Here is a 15552-nt window from a genome sequence, read left to right as displayed (position 1 = left end):
GAACAGCACGGCATGGGCAGGTGGAATATCTATCATAGGCAGACAGAATAGCTGAGAATTGCAATTCTGGGGAGATTTCAGAATAAGGCATTTATCCTAAAAAAATGGAAAACACAACAATAATGGTAAATATCTGGTGGACACAGTACCTGTTTTCCTGGGATTGGCCACTAGATCACTAGTTCACTATATTAGTCCTTTGGTTGCTTGACTGCATCCTCGAGACAGCTGTATAATAGTCTTTTTCCGCAGAGGTGTCTTTGACAGATTCAGGGGCGTTTGGGCAGTGTCTTCTAGATGGGAGGCTTAAGTCTCAATCGTAGGCTCAATGGTGCAAAGCAAGAGTTTCTCAGGTGCCTTATGTCTGTGCATCAGCATTAAAGGGATCCATGGCAGTGGCAATGCCTTCAAAGCTGCTGGTTCAACTGGCTCGATTGATAGTGGGGCTTGATTGTTCAGGCAGCAGTCTGTTGCATGAGTATGTGCTGCTTTGACTGGAGGGTTAACAGTAGCTCAATGGATCGATGGCAGCTATAATTTTGTTTGGGTTTGCTGAGCAACAGCAGCTACTATAAGTGGTGCTTCTGGACCTTGGGATGTTGGTGTTGTTCTTCCAAGGGCCACTCAGCCTGGATCTCCCTTAAGCTCTTCTCCGACAGATTAAAGTGTCTCCTTTTCCCAACCCCTTTTGCTGCTACCGTTCCTCCCTCCCTCTTTCCAATTCAGGAGGGTGGCTTGTCACGCCTCTCTCCCTTTGCATTGGCCAGACTCCCATAAACCGTCTTAATTCAAAAAATGGGATGCAAAATCCTTTACCATGGAAGCATGTTTGCGGTAAAGTGACCCACTCCCAGCTGAAGTCTTCTGAGGCATCTAGACTACCTGAATGTGGGCATCATGGTGTCCTAGGACTCAGGTCCTCAGCAGCCATGAAGTGCCTTAGTTATCCTTACAAATGCCCTCTATGTTCTCTGGGGCTTTGAAGGAAGGGACTCTCATACATTTTTATTCTCCCATTGAGGTTGAAAACATTCTAACAAGTATCCGACAGGGTGTGTCTTCCTCCCTCAATTATACACATACATTAGTAGGGAATTAGTGTCTTCAAAGCCTCCCTCTTTCCTTAGTCCAATGAGGACATCTGCCCTGTGAGGTATCTTCACACTTGTGCAGCAATTCCCAGAATGCCTTGCATCTGGTGCGTTTGCTGGGTGTCAAATTATAAGCTTGCTGGGAGTTTCAAAATGTTGGACGTAGTCCTTATTGTTGTTAAGTTCTCAGGATCCCTTAGATACACTAATTTCCTGCCTCACCAAGAACACATCCAGTGGCTGCAATTACTAGTGTCCTGCCCTAATCATACCCGCTGTTCAGTCTCAAAGAATTAGTTATAGTCCAGTTCTTGGAGGTCTCCCTTTCAAACAAAGCCAAGGTGTGAATATGTAACTGCTTGGGTTGGGCCAAAACCAGCTGGTTCCACCTCTGAGAGAAGGGCAACTTTTCCAGCCTTTTTCTCACTATCTTAGAGGTAAACAGTGAAGTGAATATGGATTTAACTGTGTATGTGTGCATAAGACAGCATATTACATTGACAATATGTTGCTCTACATTATGGAACACCTATCATTCAATTTGTAGGTTGGTGGTGCATTGGCACCAGGTATGATGGAATAGGGGGAAACCTAATGCAGTTTTCACATGATATGTTGTTGTTACATTCACTGACCAGTGACCTATGGTATTGAACTGGAGTTGCCAGCCCTTTAAGATGAGGTAGCAACACCCTTGAGATGGATGGTGGATGCAGAAATTATTCAAACATCAATAATAGAAATGACTCAGGTAGTTGGCAAAAGGATAACTGTTTAAATATCAATTATCTAAAACAGGGAGTACAACGGACTTCAGCAGACGCTCCTCATCAAGATCTCAATGCATTTCATTAAAAAAATCATCATAGGTGACTTTAACTCAAGTACTAGTAACCAGTAGAAGTGTACAAAAAGAAGTAGTGGAACTACGTTCCCTGCTGGTCTGCCCCACTCCCCACAAACAATCCCTGCTCCCCTCCCACACACAATCCAACCCCACCAAACAAACACACCTGCTATTTATGGGAATTTGCAATGAAGTGCAAGCTTCAACTTCTTCCTACACTTTTATTTTAAAACAAAACCATTCTAGAATGGTTTCCTTTTAAAATAAAAGTATAGGAACGGTAAACTTAAAAATAAAAGGTATGTGAGCACTGCTACCGACCGCTCCTGCCCACTTTGACCTCTGCTACTAACGTCATCCTATGTGGCAAACTACAAAAACCTAATGGCAAGTGTGATAGGGTCTACTATGATCATCTAAGTATATTATCCATACTTATCTAGGGAAGTGGAAAAATGTGATTTGCTTCTTAATATCAGGTGAGGCAAATAAGCCCTCCCTTCAAACAGGTCTCTATGAAAGTCAGTAAATACACAACGTTATATTGCTAAATAACTATAGGACCCTTGATTGTGTGGTCCCCTATCATTGGTTGGCTTCTAACCTCTGTCGGTACCTTCCCACCTAAGTATAGCAGCACGCAGGACGGGCGTCCAGGTGCTGGAGAGCTCGTTTTAACCATAGCTTCCCACCATAATATATCCATCCACCAGCACCTCAGTGGTCTGCTATCAATTAGGACTTGTCCTTTGGGAGTGTTCTTTGCTCTGGGAAATTCAGGGGCGTGAAGGCACGCTCTGCCCTTGTGCGTAGGTGTGGCCATCATGCTCATTCAACTTCTTCTCCCCATGTGACTGAAGACAAATAAATTGAGCTTCTAGTGTATTAAAATACTATTTTCTAATAGACCTCTGACGTCTTCTTGCTTTTGTATCGAATGTCAGCTCAGTCTGGCCTGATACGGCCTTGGCTTCTTGGCTCATCCAGCCTCGCCTTTCTGAGATTCGTCTGTAATTCACTTGTTTTTCTAACTGCGACATACTGGAAAAATTGCCTTACTTCTTTTGCTTAGCTATGCTATTGTACTTAGTGGAAACATCCATTCTTTACTCATATATATATATATATATATATATATATATAAATATATAGGTATATGTTAGCGCATGCCGCAATATATCCACTATGAAGCTATCCTCAGGAATACTTTGTCTGCTTGCGTTTCTTTGCATACGTTCACTTGTAAAAATAGCTCGATATTTTCATCTATCTCGTTGTCTAAACTTCTTCATCTTGATCCCAAAATGTCACTCATCTCCGATACTTTCTTGATGCCTTATAGAATTGCCTACATTCTCTCGTCTCTGCATCTCTTCCATGCACATCAGTCTTGCTTTGTGTGACGTCACCATTCATCTTCGCCATTCATTTGTCCTGTTTCTTCTGAAATTTCATTCAAATGACCATCGCACTGTCTCGTATGTAGATATGGCTTTCTGAATGGGAACCTTGCTTCCAAGATTCTCTGAGTTATCAGTATTTTCACTGGTACCGCATGTGTCTCACTCTCTCACTCCCAACATATAGGCACTGTGGGCAAGGTGGGTTAGGTGGGGGTACTGGACTCCTTCTCTACAGTACTGGGAAGTTCAGAGATGCTAATAGACAAATCTATAATATTAATAAGACTTCCTACTGCCAATGTTCTATTAAAGGAAGATATCATAATAAACTGAAACACAGTGTTGCAAAGCACATTTCAGGTTGCAGGCAACTTTGTTTCTGGAAGGTTGTAATTTTGCATCCTAGCAGTTGGTTTTTCTTGGGACTGTGAAGAGCAGACCCCATGGTACTGAAACTTTTCACCACAACAGTATAATTGTTTTGCCAGCGCAAGTGTACTCCATTATAAATAATGCGTTGAAACAATACATAATTGCCTGATGAAAAATGCACAGCACCAGTGAAAAGCTACCATAATATCGGCACACAAGTTTACACAGGTCCACTATAGGAATGTCGGTCATTTAGCTGCACACCCAGTGAAGCAGAATCCAGCATGGAGTACCCACTGACCCCACTTTTATTTTTTTACTAACGAGCATATGATGAAAGAGCGGTGTTTGGCAAAGCATCCTTTTCTGCATACTCCAAAATTGCATTGTGTAAAAGGTTCATATTAGCAAACTGTAATGTTTAAAGATACTGCACAACATCTCATCATGCAATTTTCCAATACACTTAAGGACAGTTGGCTACTTCAAGAAACCTGTATAATTCATGCAACTCTAGAGCTACAGTTTAAATGACTAAATATAATTGCATGCAGATGGGCAGCTTTGCAGAACCTGCATTTTACTGAAAGGAAAGGATGATCTATAGCTGCTGTTGACCTTGTACTCCTAATAAAAGCTAAGACAAGATACTTAATACCCACATGCAGCAAAACTGATGCTGCACCACCAAACGCAGCTTTTGTACATTAATATTGAAAGTATGAAACTGAGATGCTGTCCAAATCTATGTAGCCTGTCATGTGGTGGATTTAAGACCGCCTGCACAGCAAATAAGACTGCTATCGTCAAGTCAAGCAAAAGCTTTTACTCAAATCAAATTGAGGCCGCAGACATTTCTACTAAGTCCATTTCCAGGATCTTGAGGCATCTCAAGAACCCAAGTGTGGCCTCTACTTTGCCTGCAGCCCTCAATGAAATGGTGAAATGACATAAATCCTATTATTGCTGACTATTGGGCCTTGGTCACTCATGGGCCCTTCTCTGTACTTCCTGAAAATTGCTGTATTACCATTGAGACAACTATCACAATTGTTAGTAGCCTCAATGTCACTACTGGTCCCAGCGATCCCTGCCATTTTCCCGTGGTCAAATAATGTGTGTCCATTTTAGCAAAAACAACCACAAAAATGCTAAATCTCTCCTTCAGGAATGAGGTCATTTCCCCCAAACATGTCTGGGTCACTGCCCTATTAAAGCATATCTTTAAGATCCATCCATCTGCTCTAATTATACACCAATTGTCAATCGCCTTTACCTCGTGGAAATTCTGTACAAGGCACTCCGCTTGACTTTAACAAGCCTTTAATGGAGAGTCGAAGCCCTTAGGAAATTAGCAATCTGTGTTGAGGCCATCCAAAGGCACTGAACCAGCCATTCTTGATGTGAAGGACAACCTCCTGCAGGCCTCGGGTGAGGGAGAGCCCAGCCTTCTAATATTGCAGGCTCTGTCTGCCTACAGTCACTCCAGTCTACTTGAGAGACTGGGCCAGGTGAGATGAGGGCAGCCCAGACCTGAATAGAATCTTTCCTGAAGAATAAATGATCTATAACTACCCTGGGTGGGCCTATGCTCATGCTATCCACACAAGTGTTATGTGTATGTCCCTAAGGTTGACTCTCCTGAACCTAGGCTCATGCTATCCAAACCAGTGGTATTTAATGTTCACATGAAGCACCTTTAGTATCTACTTCCTCACAAGGTTTCTCAGTTTCACAACTAGGCTGGCAACACGTTGGCAAGTGGCAGCCTGTGAAAGGGGGTGAAGTGAAGTACCTGTTCATAACCATCAAACTTTAGATGAGCAATAATTGGTCAAGTCTGAAGCAATGGAAGACTGAGATTTTATCTTGGGCAGGTCATTCAAAAAGATGTATTCAGTATATACATCCTTCTCCATCAGGGATATCACAGTTCTCCCTGTAGGCATAGCAACAAGTTGGGCATTATTTCTGATTCTACTACTGTATGTCAGTTCCCTCACCACAACCATTCATAATTACTGGTGTACTTCATCTTAAACTGCTCCTTTCTGAAAATCAGAGTGTGTCTCACGGCTAGCATATGTGCTAAGCAGGAGCACTGTCATGTCGTTTCTGGGAGCCACCAAAATAATCTTGAATCGGGTTCACTTGCAGCGGGACAGTATTGCCAGGCTTGTCGCCATTGCCCCATACATGATCACATTTTGCCTGTCCCCCGTAGACTCCATTGACTTCGGTATGGTCCAGATTCACATATAAAATACTCCCTTTGAGTCACAAAGACTTGTATGGCCCAGCTCCTGAATACTCGATAGGTAAGTCTAACTGGTACACCCCCACGTTTATTTATGCATAGTAACAAGTATTGCTTGATGGTCCGCTGCTTCAAATGGGCCCTAGTGATGGGGACATCGTCCCAATGCCTGAGTGCAGAGCTACTGCCCTTCAGGCATACATTTAAACATTTTTTTTTATAATTGTTGTGACCAGAGAACGTCACAACACTATATAAATGGGAACAGACAGACAAATCGATGTAATATTAGTTATTTTATTTTTAGATGCCCAACAGCTCTTGCGCATAGGGGCGCACATGGACACAAAGGACATAATCAATATTAACAGGACAATCATGCAACCAGAATCAGATAAGACAGAGCAAGTACAGCCAGAATCAGAACAGCAAAGTATTTATGAAAAAAAGGTGTGTTTTCAGCAGGCGTTTGAGATGATACAACTATCTAGTACATCTTATATCGGGAGGCAATTCATTCCAAAGCGCAGAGCTGAGTAGGGAAAGGCCATAGGCCCTACCTGCTGCACAATAAAACGATGGGCAAGCAACATACCAGAATTGTTTGACCTCAGAATCCTATGTTCTGGAAACCGGCACACTCTGTCCTTCAAATATTTCGGACTGGCGCCATGAAGACACCAACATCCTAAAAAGGATGCATGATCTAACCGGGAGCCAATTGAGCTGTCTCTGTGCCTGTGAGACATGATCCTTTATGAGCTAGACCCTGTAAGACTTGGACAGCATTATTCTGTATGGCCTGCAGTCTGGTTAGATTTTCATGACTAACTCCTTGCAGTAAGCTACAACCATAATCCAATTCCGAGCCAGTAATTGCCCGGGCAATCAAAGGTACGGCTCTGCTTGTATAGAAAAGGACAAATTATCCAAGCAGACCGAGGTAGTATTAAAAGCTGGAGAAGTACTACTGACATAGGGCGTTATAGTCAGATGAGCGCCCAGGTATACCCCCAACATTTTAACTTTATCAGATACCCCAATGCAAGTACCAGCAATCTCAAAACTGTCAAGGCCAAGTTCTTTCAGATGAGAAGGGTACCCACTAAAAGCTGTCAATGCCAGGAAACTATGCGCCGTCCAGCCTTGGATGAGTGTGCATGTTAGATAGATTATAGCTAGATAGATAGGCACTGATAGAGAGATACATACATGCATTATGAAAAACGACAGCCGCAGCAATATTAAATACTGTGCAGCCTTTGGATGTAGGCTGGCATCGAAGGTCACTGTGAGCAATGAGCATTGGTGCACTACCTCTGAATGCGAATCCTGGAAGACCTCTGACCCAGCAACAGAGCCCATAGGTATGATTTCTTACCCAAGACTTAAGATGACTTTAGATGATGTCACCATTGTCCTGCATGTATGTGGTAGTGCAGGCCCGCTGCCTTCTTTTCTGTAATAGCTAATGTGGTGACAAGAGGTGGGCGGAGCTTACTTCCATCGCTTACTTAAGTGAACTCACATACCAAGTGTCCTGGAATTTTGGGAAACATGTGCACCTTTTGGTGAATTGTGATTTGGTACAATGAAAGCAGTATATTAGTCCTCAAGACAACTGATTTCTGCCGTAACATAAAACAATTGCAAAATTATAGCCTATTTATAATTCAATCACCCACCAAAAAGCAACAAATCAAACACCAAATGACAAACATTCAACAACTACTATGACAACATCTTATTTTCATTTTTTGTGTGTTTTTTTTCAGGTTGGATTGAACAACTCAATCATAGCTCGACGCGCACCGTTTTTCAAGAAGATGCCCTTCCGGAAGTGAGTGTGCATAGTGACGTGCATTGGGAGTTAACTGCACATTCCCATGGAAAGAAACTGGCACCCCAAAATATCATTCATTCATCGAAATGCTTTATTTTGAAAAGGAACTCCCATCAAAGCCAAGAATATATAAAAACAGTTAATCTGTTAGAGAAACATGAAAATAACCAAGAGTGTTACAAAATTAAATAATTACAACACCATATAAATGCTAACATCACACGAATTGGTGAAATCAAAAATAAGAACGAAACAGGAATAACAACATATAAGTTGCATGTCACTCATGAACCAAACCCTTTCCACAAGACCTCTTAAGTAGCTAAAAATATGTTTGTATAGTATATGTCTACTGCTCAAGCCCCTTGCAAAAAATCTAGCTACTGCAAAGACTGCACACTCACATGTGGTATAGCGTGGCAAATAGATAAGGCCTCCTTCAGGGAAATTACACTACTATTGCGTTATATAGGAATATGCCAGCATTTCCTAAAATGGATAAAAGCAAATAAAGTGACACTCATCTTCTTTGATTTGTGTACAAAGAAAACATTTATCAATTGACCTTTGCATAAAACATGCCAATGGCGAAATCCCTATTCAAAAGTTCAAGACTTGGTTTTTAGCTAAAAAGCATCTCGGTTAGATCTCGGTAGGATTAAACAACAAGAGTAGGTTTAAAACACAAGTAATGGTCTAATAGTGAACTACGTGCAGATTTTGCCAGAATATCGGTGATTGTTAGCACTTTTTACCATCTTCACAGTGGATCAATTGAGGACATTAGGGCTTGCCCATAAGTGACCCTCATGGATGGCAGCCAGGGCCAGTATTACGAATCCAGGGCCAGGATTCTTTCCCAGCTGTTCTCCAAACATCTAGAAGGGATATGTTTTAAATTGCTAAATCCTGGTTGGACCACAGCCTAAGCCCAAGCAAAAGAGGTTTCCACATGACCTCATAAACAATGCCAACACAATCTAACGCCTAATGTAAGCAGGCATTGCTGGGTCCCTTTGGGGAGGACTAAAAGGGGTTCCCAAACCTATTTTCTCCCACCAAGAGGCAATTTATGTTGGCATGCCCCCAACCCCGGCTCCATAAGGTTTTGCAGATTGAACCTTCACTCTAAACACCTCAAGTGTGATGGAAAAGGCTCTTCCTCTCTACCTACTTAAACATTTCAGGGACACACCCATTATCCTACGCAAGATTGACTCAGCCATAGCAAGCCGAATCTTCCAAGACCCATTCAAACTAAAATGGACACCCAATTAGTCAAAGCTATCAAAAATGGAGATTGGTTCCTCGCTAGTTTTCAAGTACAAATTTACATATTTTCTTTCATGGCGTGCCTTTGACTTCCCAAAGATACACCATGCTAAATCAAGTGAGACCGGATTGAATAACACAGATGTGTGGGGTTGTGAACATTATGATCAAATTCATGAGGATTCTCTTTTGAAACAAATCTTGGGCTTGCTTAAACCCACCCTGTTATTATTAAAGTAATATTCCCGAGTGGCGGGGGCATATAGCTATCAGTACCCCGGCCCGCAAAAACAGCGTGACCGGGGTACTAAAAGCTTTTATTTTGTCCTAAAACCCTGCAGCGTTTCAACAAAAAAAAGACAAAGAAAATGGCCACCAGGAAAGGGAAAACGCACTCCGTTTTCCCTTTCCATGGCGGCCATCAGGAGTGGATGCGCTGGAAACAGAAGCGTTTCCAGTGCGTCCGCTCCTTGAAAAAAAAGAAGGTAAGTGTGTTTGGCAGGGTGGAAGGGAAGGGAAGGGGAAAAGAAAGAAAGAAAAAAAAACGTACCTGGGACCCCGGTGGGGGATGATGGAAGCCTCCAGCTGTGTGGAGGCTTGGAGCGGGGATGGCCCCACTCCTAGTCTCAAAATGGTAGGAGGCCAAGGCATAGAAGGTTAGTGGGGTGGGGAGGGCAGGGAGGTGGGAGGAAAGGGGAGAAACAAAAAAAAGCCTTACCTCTGTCCCCGGTGGGGGGTGCAGGTAGCCTCTCAGCCGTGGGGAGGCTCGGAGCGGTGATGGCCCCGCTTCGAGCATTCTCATTGGCTGAGGGGCTGCCACACCCCCGCTGGGGACAAAGGCCGTGGAATCCCGACAGAGGGATTCCCGGCCTGGTAATGACTTGGCAAGGGCCAATCAGAATGGCTCTTTCATTCTGATTGCGCCCTCGTTGGGTACTAATTTTTTAAAATTCATTGTATTTATCATTTTTGCGAATAAAACATACAAGAGAAAAGTTACATGTACATATCCATTGCACCAGAAATATGTATTCAATTTGTATAATACATATAATAACAATTGACATTAAATCGAAAATGTTAAAACCCAAACACCCTACCACAAATCCCTATTTTATAGTAGAAATCCAAACATCCCAAGACAAAAGACAATACAACACCAACAAATGCAGTCAGTAAACCTCAACTGTATAATTCATTGAAGGAACCCCAAGTTCTAAGGTAATGCTCCTCCCTCTTCTGTTTCGCTAACATAATTCTCTCGTAATCAGACAAAGTACGGACATCACTCAGCCATTCATCCACAACCGGCTTTTTCCTTGACTTGCAAACTTTTAATATTTGTTTAGCCGCTACCACTAATACCCTATTAACCCATCCCCTATTACAATATCTAAACTGTTCAAAACATCCCTCCAAAAGATGGACACCCTTGAGCATGACCAAAGCATATGTAGACCACAACACCAACAGAGATCATTATCCAACAATCCTAGCTTGGCCATTCGAGTAGGAGTCCAATACAATCTACATCAAATTCTCTGCCTAACATACCTCAACCCTAAATTCAATTTGGACTTCTCTCCTATACCAAGCAGACATTCCCATTCCCCAGCAGGAATATCCATTCCAAGTTCCTCTACCCAATCCGGGTGCAATTTTTCCCATGACTCAACATGCGAGTTATCCACCGGCAAAAGTCTCATGTAGGTTGACACTGCGCATGGAAGAGAAGGCATAACAGCACAAACCATAGCTGTCTCCCTCATTGGTTCCCTTAACATGCTCTGTTGTTCAATTAAAAGGGAAGTCAGGTCTCTATATCATGCACGTTCCCTCCCCCGAAGGAATCTCTGAGGCATTCAAAAGATATCATATGATCACCCTCCCATACATCACGTATTCTAAAAAATGCCCTCATTGATCCAACTTTGCCAACACAGAGTCTTATTTGCTATTTGTAGTCCCTTATTATGCCACAAGGAGGCATCGCAATGTAGCCATATGTTTTCCTATTTAGCCATCATAAATGTTTGTAAGGCCCCCTAGCTGCACCCAAGGTAGGTAATTTCACAGTAGAATTCAGCAACTTAGACATCGAGTACATGTCACGTAGAGCATAAGGCGAAAACAGTGTACTCTCAATTATATGCCAATAAGGCACATCACTATCCGCATCAGAAATATAGAACGCTGACTTTTTTAGAACAAACCCAGCACAATAATTCATTACATTTGGATATCCAAAAACCCCTTTCTTCACAGTCCGCATCAAAATGTACCTAGGAATCTTAGGTCTATTTCCCACCCCCCAAAGGAACTCCTGGAAGACTTTGTCAATACTACCATTGATCTTCTTAGTGAACTTCAACGGAATAGATTGGATAATGTAAAGTACCTTTGGCAAGAGATCCACCTTGATGGCATTTATTTTCGCCCAGAGCCCCAGCGGGAAACAACCTAATTTTAATACATGCCTCCATATCTTTTCCAAAACTTTTGAGACATTAAACTCCACCATTTTCCTCGGGTCACAAACCAGGTATATTCCTAAATATTTCATAGCTCCCGTCTCCCACTGACAATCTCATAAACCCATATCCCCCTTGGTAGCGAAACATCAATAGGAAAGACAACCGTTTTTTCCCAGTTGACCTTATGTCCAGACAATAACTCCACCTCATTGAACATACATATTAACTTTTCACTCCCTTCCCATGGATTGGTCAAAACAATAGTCATATCATCCGCATAACACAAGATTTTAATTTCACTGTGACTGAATTCTAAACCATGTAGACTATGCTCCTGTTTTATGAATGCAATCAATGGCTCAATCGCAAGATTAAAAAGGTATGGCGACAAAGGACAACCTTGCATAGTACCCCTTCACAAGAAAAATGGAGCAGACAAAACGCAATTAACCCAAACTCTAGCACAGATAGATGAATTAAGCATTATAATAACTCTTAAAAAATATCCCCAAAACCCATTTTCTAAGTTTATAATCTAGGAAGGACCAATTTACACGGTCGAAGGCGTTCTCTGCATCAACAAAAATTAGGAGTGCATTCTGGATCTTTTTCTGCAGTAGTCCAATTATATTCATTAATGTCCTGACATGATCATACCCATATCTGCCCCACATAAAGCCAACCTGAGAGCGGCTAATAAGATCACCAATGCACCTATCCAGCCGGTTAGTCAAAATGCTAGTGAACATTTTTAGATCAACATTTAACAACGATATTGGTCTATAGTTTTATATAACTACTATATAGTTATAGTATATAACATTCGTTATGGTCTTTACCCAGCTTCGGGATCACCACAATACAGGCCTCCTTCATCTTGCACTTTATGTTAATCAACCATTTGATTGTTAATGACGAAATCCTATGTCTTTTATGTGATGATCTAGTATGATCTTTTTGTATGTATTTAGCATTTGTGTGAAGTGACTAATTGTGTGTTTTACAAATTCTTAATGTGTAAAAATTAAAATTGATCTACTTTCTTCCGAACCTATTTGGGTGTGCAACCTGCCTTTTTTAGCTCTGTCTCTTTGATAATTTGATGTGTTCCGCTCTGGGTATAGACAGAGTAGACACTTTTTCCATCCTGATTCATGGACTAGTGACTACCGGGATTCCTTCCCTATTAACAGTCTCCTTCATCGTAGGACACGCCACCCCATTTAACATAAAACTATTGTACAAATTGGACAATACTGGTGTTAATAGCGGACCCAATGCTCTGTAGAACTCTGCCGGTAGACTGCCTAAACCAGGAGACTTACCCACATGAAGCTGGTCAATGGCTGCCAATATTTCCTACCCTGCAATCGGTCTATCTACAGCTACAGCCTGATCCTCCAACAACCTCAGTAAAACAATTTTATCGAAGAATCCATCCATATCCTCAGGTGCTGGAAGCTGATCCTCCCTAAACAATGAATCATAAAATGTCCTAATGCTTTCACAAATCTTATCTTTCTTAACTTTGTACTCCCCACCTTCACCTTCTATCCTCCAAACAAAGGGGTTATCAATCAGTCCACGTAGCCTGTTTGCCAGCAGCCTACCATTCTTGTCCTCCTGCTCCCAGAATTTCTTTTCCATGAAAAGCATACCTTTCTCATACTGCGTCTCCATCTCATGCTTATAAAACTCCCACATTCTTCCCATGTCATCCTTGTCCTCCTTACTTCTTGTCAGCTGATACCTCTTCTGGCATTCCTCTAATGCACTCTCTAACCTCTTCAGCTCAGACACTCCCTTTTTCCTAATGCGGGCCATGATGTTCATCAATTCACCAATAACCGTTGCTTTAAAGCTGTCCCAAACCATAATATCTGGTGTAGAACCCTCATTTAGCTCAAAGAAATTCCTGTAATATATACATTTGCAGACGCCACTTTGGTGTTCCAGGCCGTTCTAATCCTATATCTAACCACATTTTTAACAAGGAGTGGTCCGAAATACCTCTCTCCTTAATATATATACTAGATACCTTTTCAGCAAGGTTACTAAAAATTAAGAAATAATCGATCCTCGGATACGAATCGTGGACTGGCGAGTAGAAAGTAAATTCCCTCTCCCCTGAATGTGTGAATCTCCAAGCATCAGCTAAGTCTAAGCTGTGTAGAAACTCATTGAACACTTTGCTCACTCTTTCAGCTGTATATCTGCAATGAGCCGAGCGATCCATCCTTCCATCGAGAACGCAATTAAAATCACTGACCAGGACAGTATATTCCCCATTCATCAAACTTAAAAGTGGCAATACCTTTGAAAAGAACCCACTACCCCCAACACACGGGCCATAAACAGGTCCTATTGTTATTAGTTTACCTTCAAACCCGACATCCATCAAAATCACCCTCCCTGCCTCGTCCACGACTACCTTCTCCATATTCAAATTAAGACCCCTGTGTAATAATATACCCACATCCCTTGATTTAGAAGTGTGGCAATTTAATAAAATCCTATTAAACAGGTTGCTTTTGAAGAGGTGTTTTTATTCTTCAACTAAGTCATTCTCCTGTAAAAGAGCGATGTCAATTCTCTCCCTCTTTCACCTAATCAGGACTTCTCTCCTTTTCCTAGGGATATTAAGGCCCTTAATGTTCCACGAACATATGATTAAATCACCCAGTCTTTGTCAAAACACAATTCATTATCCATCACCCATTCCAATTATCATTTTTCAAGCCAGGACATTGAGGACCTAGATTATGATCAAAAGTACCAGAATAGCTCATCCTTGTTACCTTCCCAGGAATACAAAACTGATATAGAGGAGCTGCTATACTGCCATGTTCAACCCTAGCCAAATACTGACATGTTGGGAGGTTACATCTCAAAACAACAGACACAGGACAACATACAAAGAGGACAGACACGCACAGACCACATTGACACATCAAATATATATATACAACACCACACTCAGCAACCAAGCAAAGTGCTTCTGAGTAACAATATGTACAAATTTGTTGCCATTCCGAACTATAGTCACTCCAAAGTTCGCACCTATATATCCGTATTATAACAATGCGTATCATAACTCCACATCATTGAAGAAATGAAGGGATCAGGGAACATTAGAACCAATCGGGCACTAAGACCCCTAAAGTCATCATCCACAAAATGTTATGCTATAACAGCATTACATAGATCAGAGAACAGTAGCCATAGCCATTGTCTATTCCGTCTTTCCAGCTACCAAAAGCAATGTAGCACTCTAATAGTTAATGTGACCCTAGGCAGATAATTAGACCACACAACTATTTTAACAATTCCACCTCCTTTCGTAAAATATATTCCATCCCCCTATGAAACATAATCCATCGAATACATCACCACTGTTAAAACGCAAAAAAGCCAAGTCCGGGCAATCTTGAGCAACTCCCTATATGTAACATGCCATAGAGCCACAGTAATAGCACATAGAAAGTGTATTACATACAGTAACCACAAGACATCCAACAACACCACAAGTGCTCACCATTATACCATGATCACACACCAATATCCACCCATCCTTTGCCAACTCAAAGCATACATAAAAAGATAGATCCTTTCAAGCATTCTGCAATTGGGCTGTGTTATATTACATAAGCCACAAAAATGATATTGCCCATACCAATATACCTTTTATAAAACATTTCCAATTAGCCTTCACTCATGCATTCCAATTCATAGGTAACTGCATTTTCTTGGATGTACAACGCTGAGAAAGGAGGTCAACAACAACAGTCAACAGCAGCGTTTGCATACAAATTACCATCTGAGTTAGCCATGCATACAAAATCATGAGCCCATACTGTAGGTTCACAGGAAAGTGATGTCACAAAGTATCACCACCAATACCCACAACCCCTTCCATTTGTCCTACCAACCTCCCATGTTTAACCTCCAACTAACAATAGCGATGTAATAATCTCAAGCATACAATCATGCTTT

At 41.7% G+C, this 15552-nt stretch overlaps 1 protein-coding gene across 1 annotated transcript in view; it reads left to right on the top strand.

Annotated features, from left to right (window-relative positions):
- The window catches only part of LOC138467576 (chitin synthase chs-2-like), a 282914-nt gene that overhangs the window by 217670 nt on the left and 49692 nt on the right, over positions 1-15552 (top strand). Inside the window, exon 15 of the mRNA XM_069607709.1 lies at positions 7746-7810. Within this exon, the coding sequence (XP_069463810.1) occupies positions 7746-7810 (65 nt within the window). The remainder of the gene's footprint in view (positions 1-7745; positions 7811-15552) is intronic.

Source organism: Ambystoma mexicanum, chromosome 4q (genome assembly GCF_040938575.1).
Source record: "Ambystoma mexicanum isolate Mex_15411 chromosome 4q, UKY_AmexF1_1, whole genome shotgun sequence".
Lineage (NCBI taxonomy): Eukaryota > Metazoa > Chordata > Amphibia > Caudata > Ambystomatidae > Ambystoma > Ambystoma mexicanum.
This window is presented reverse-complemented; position numbering and strand designations above follow the sequence as displayed.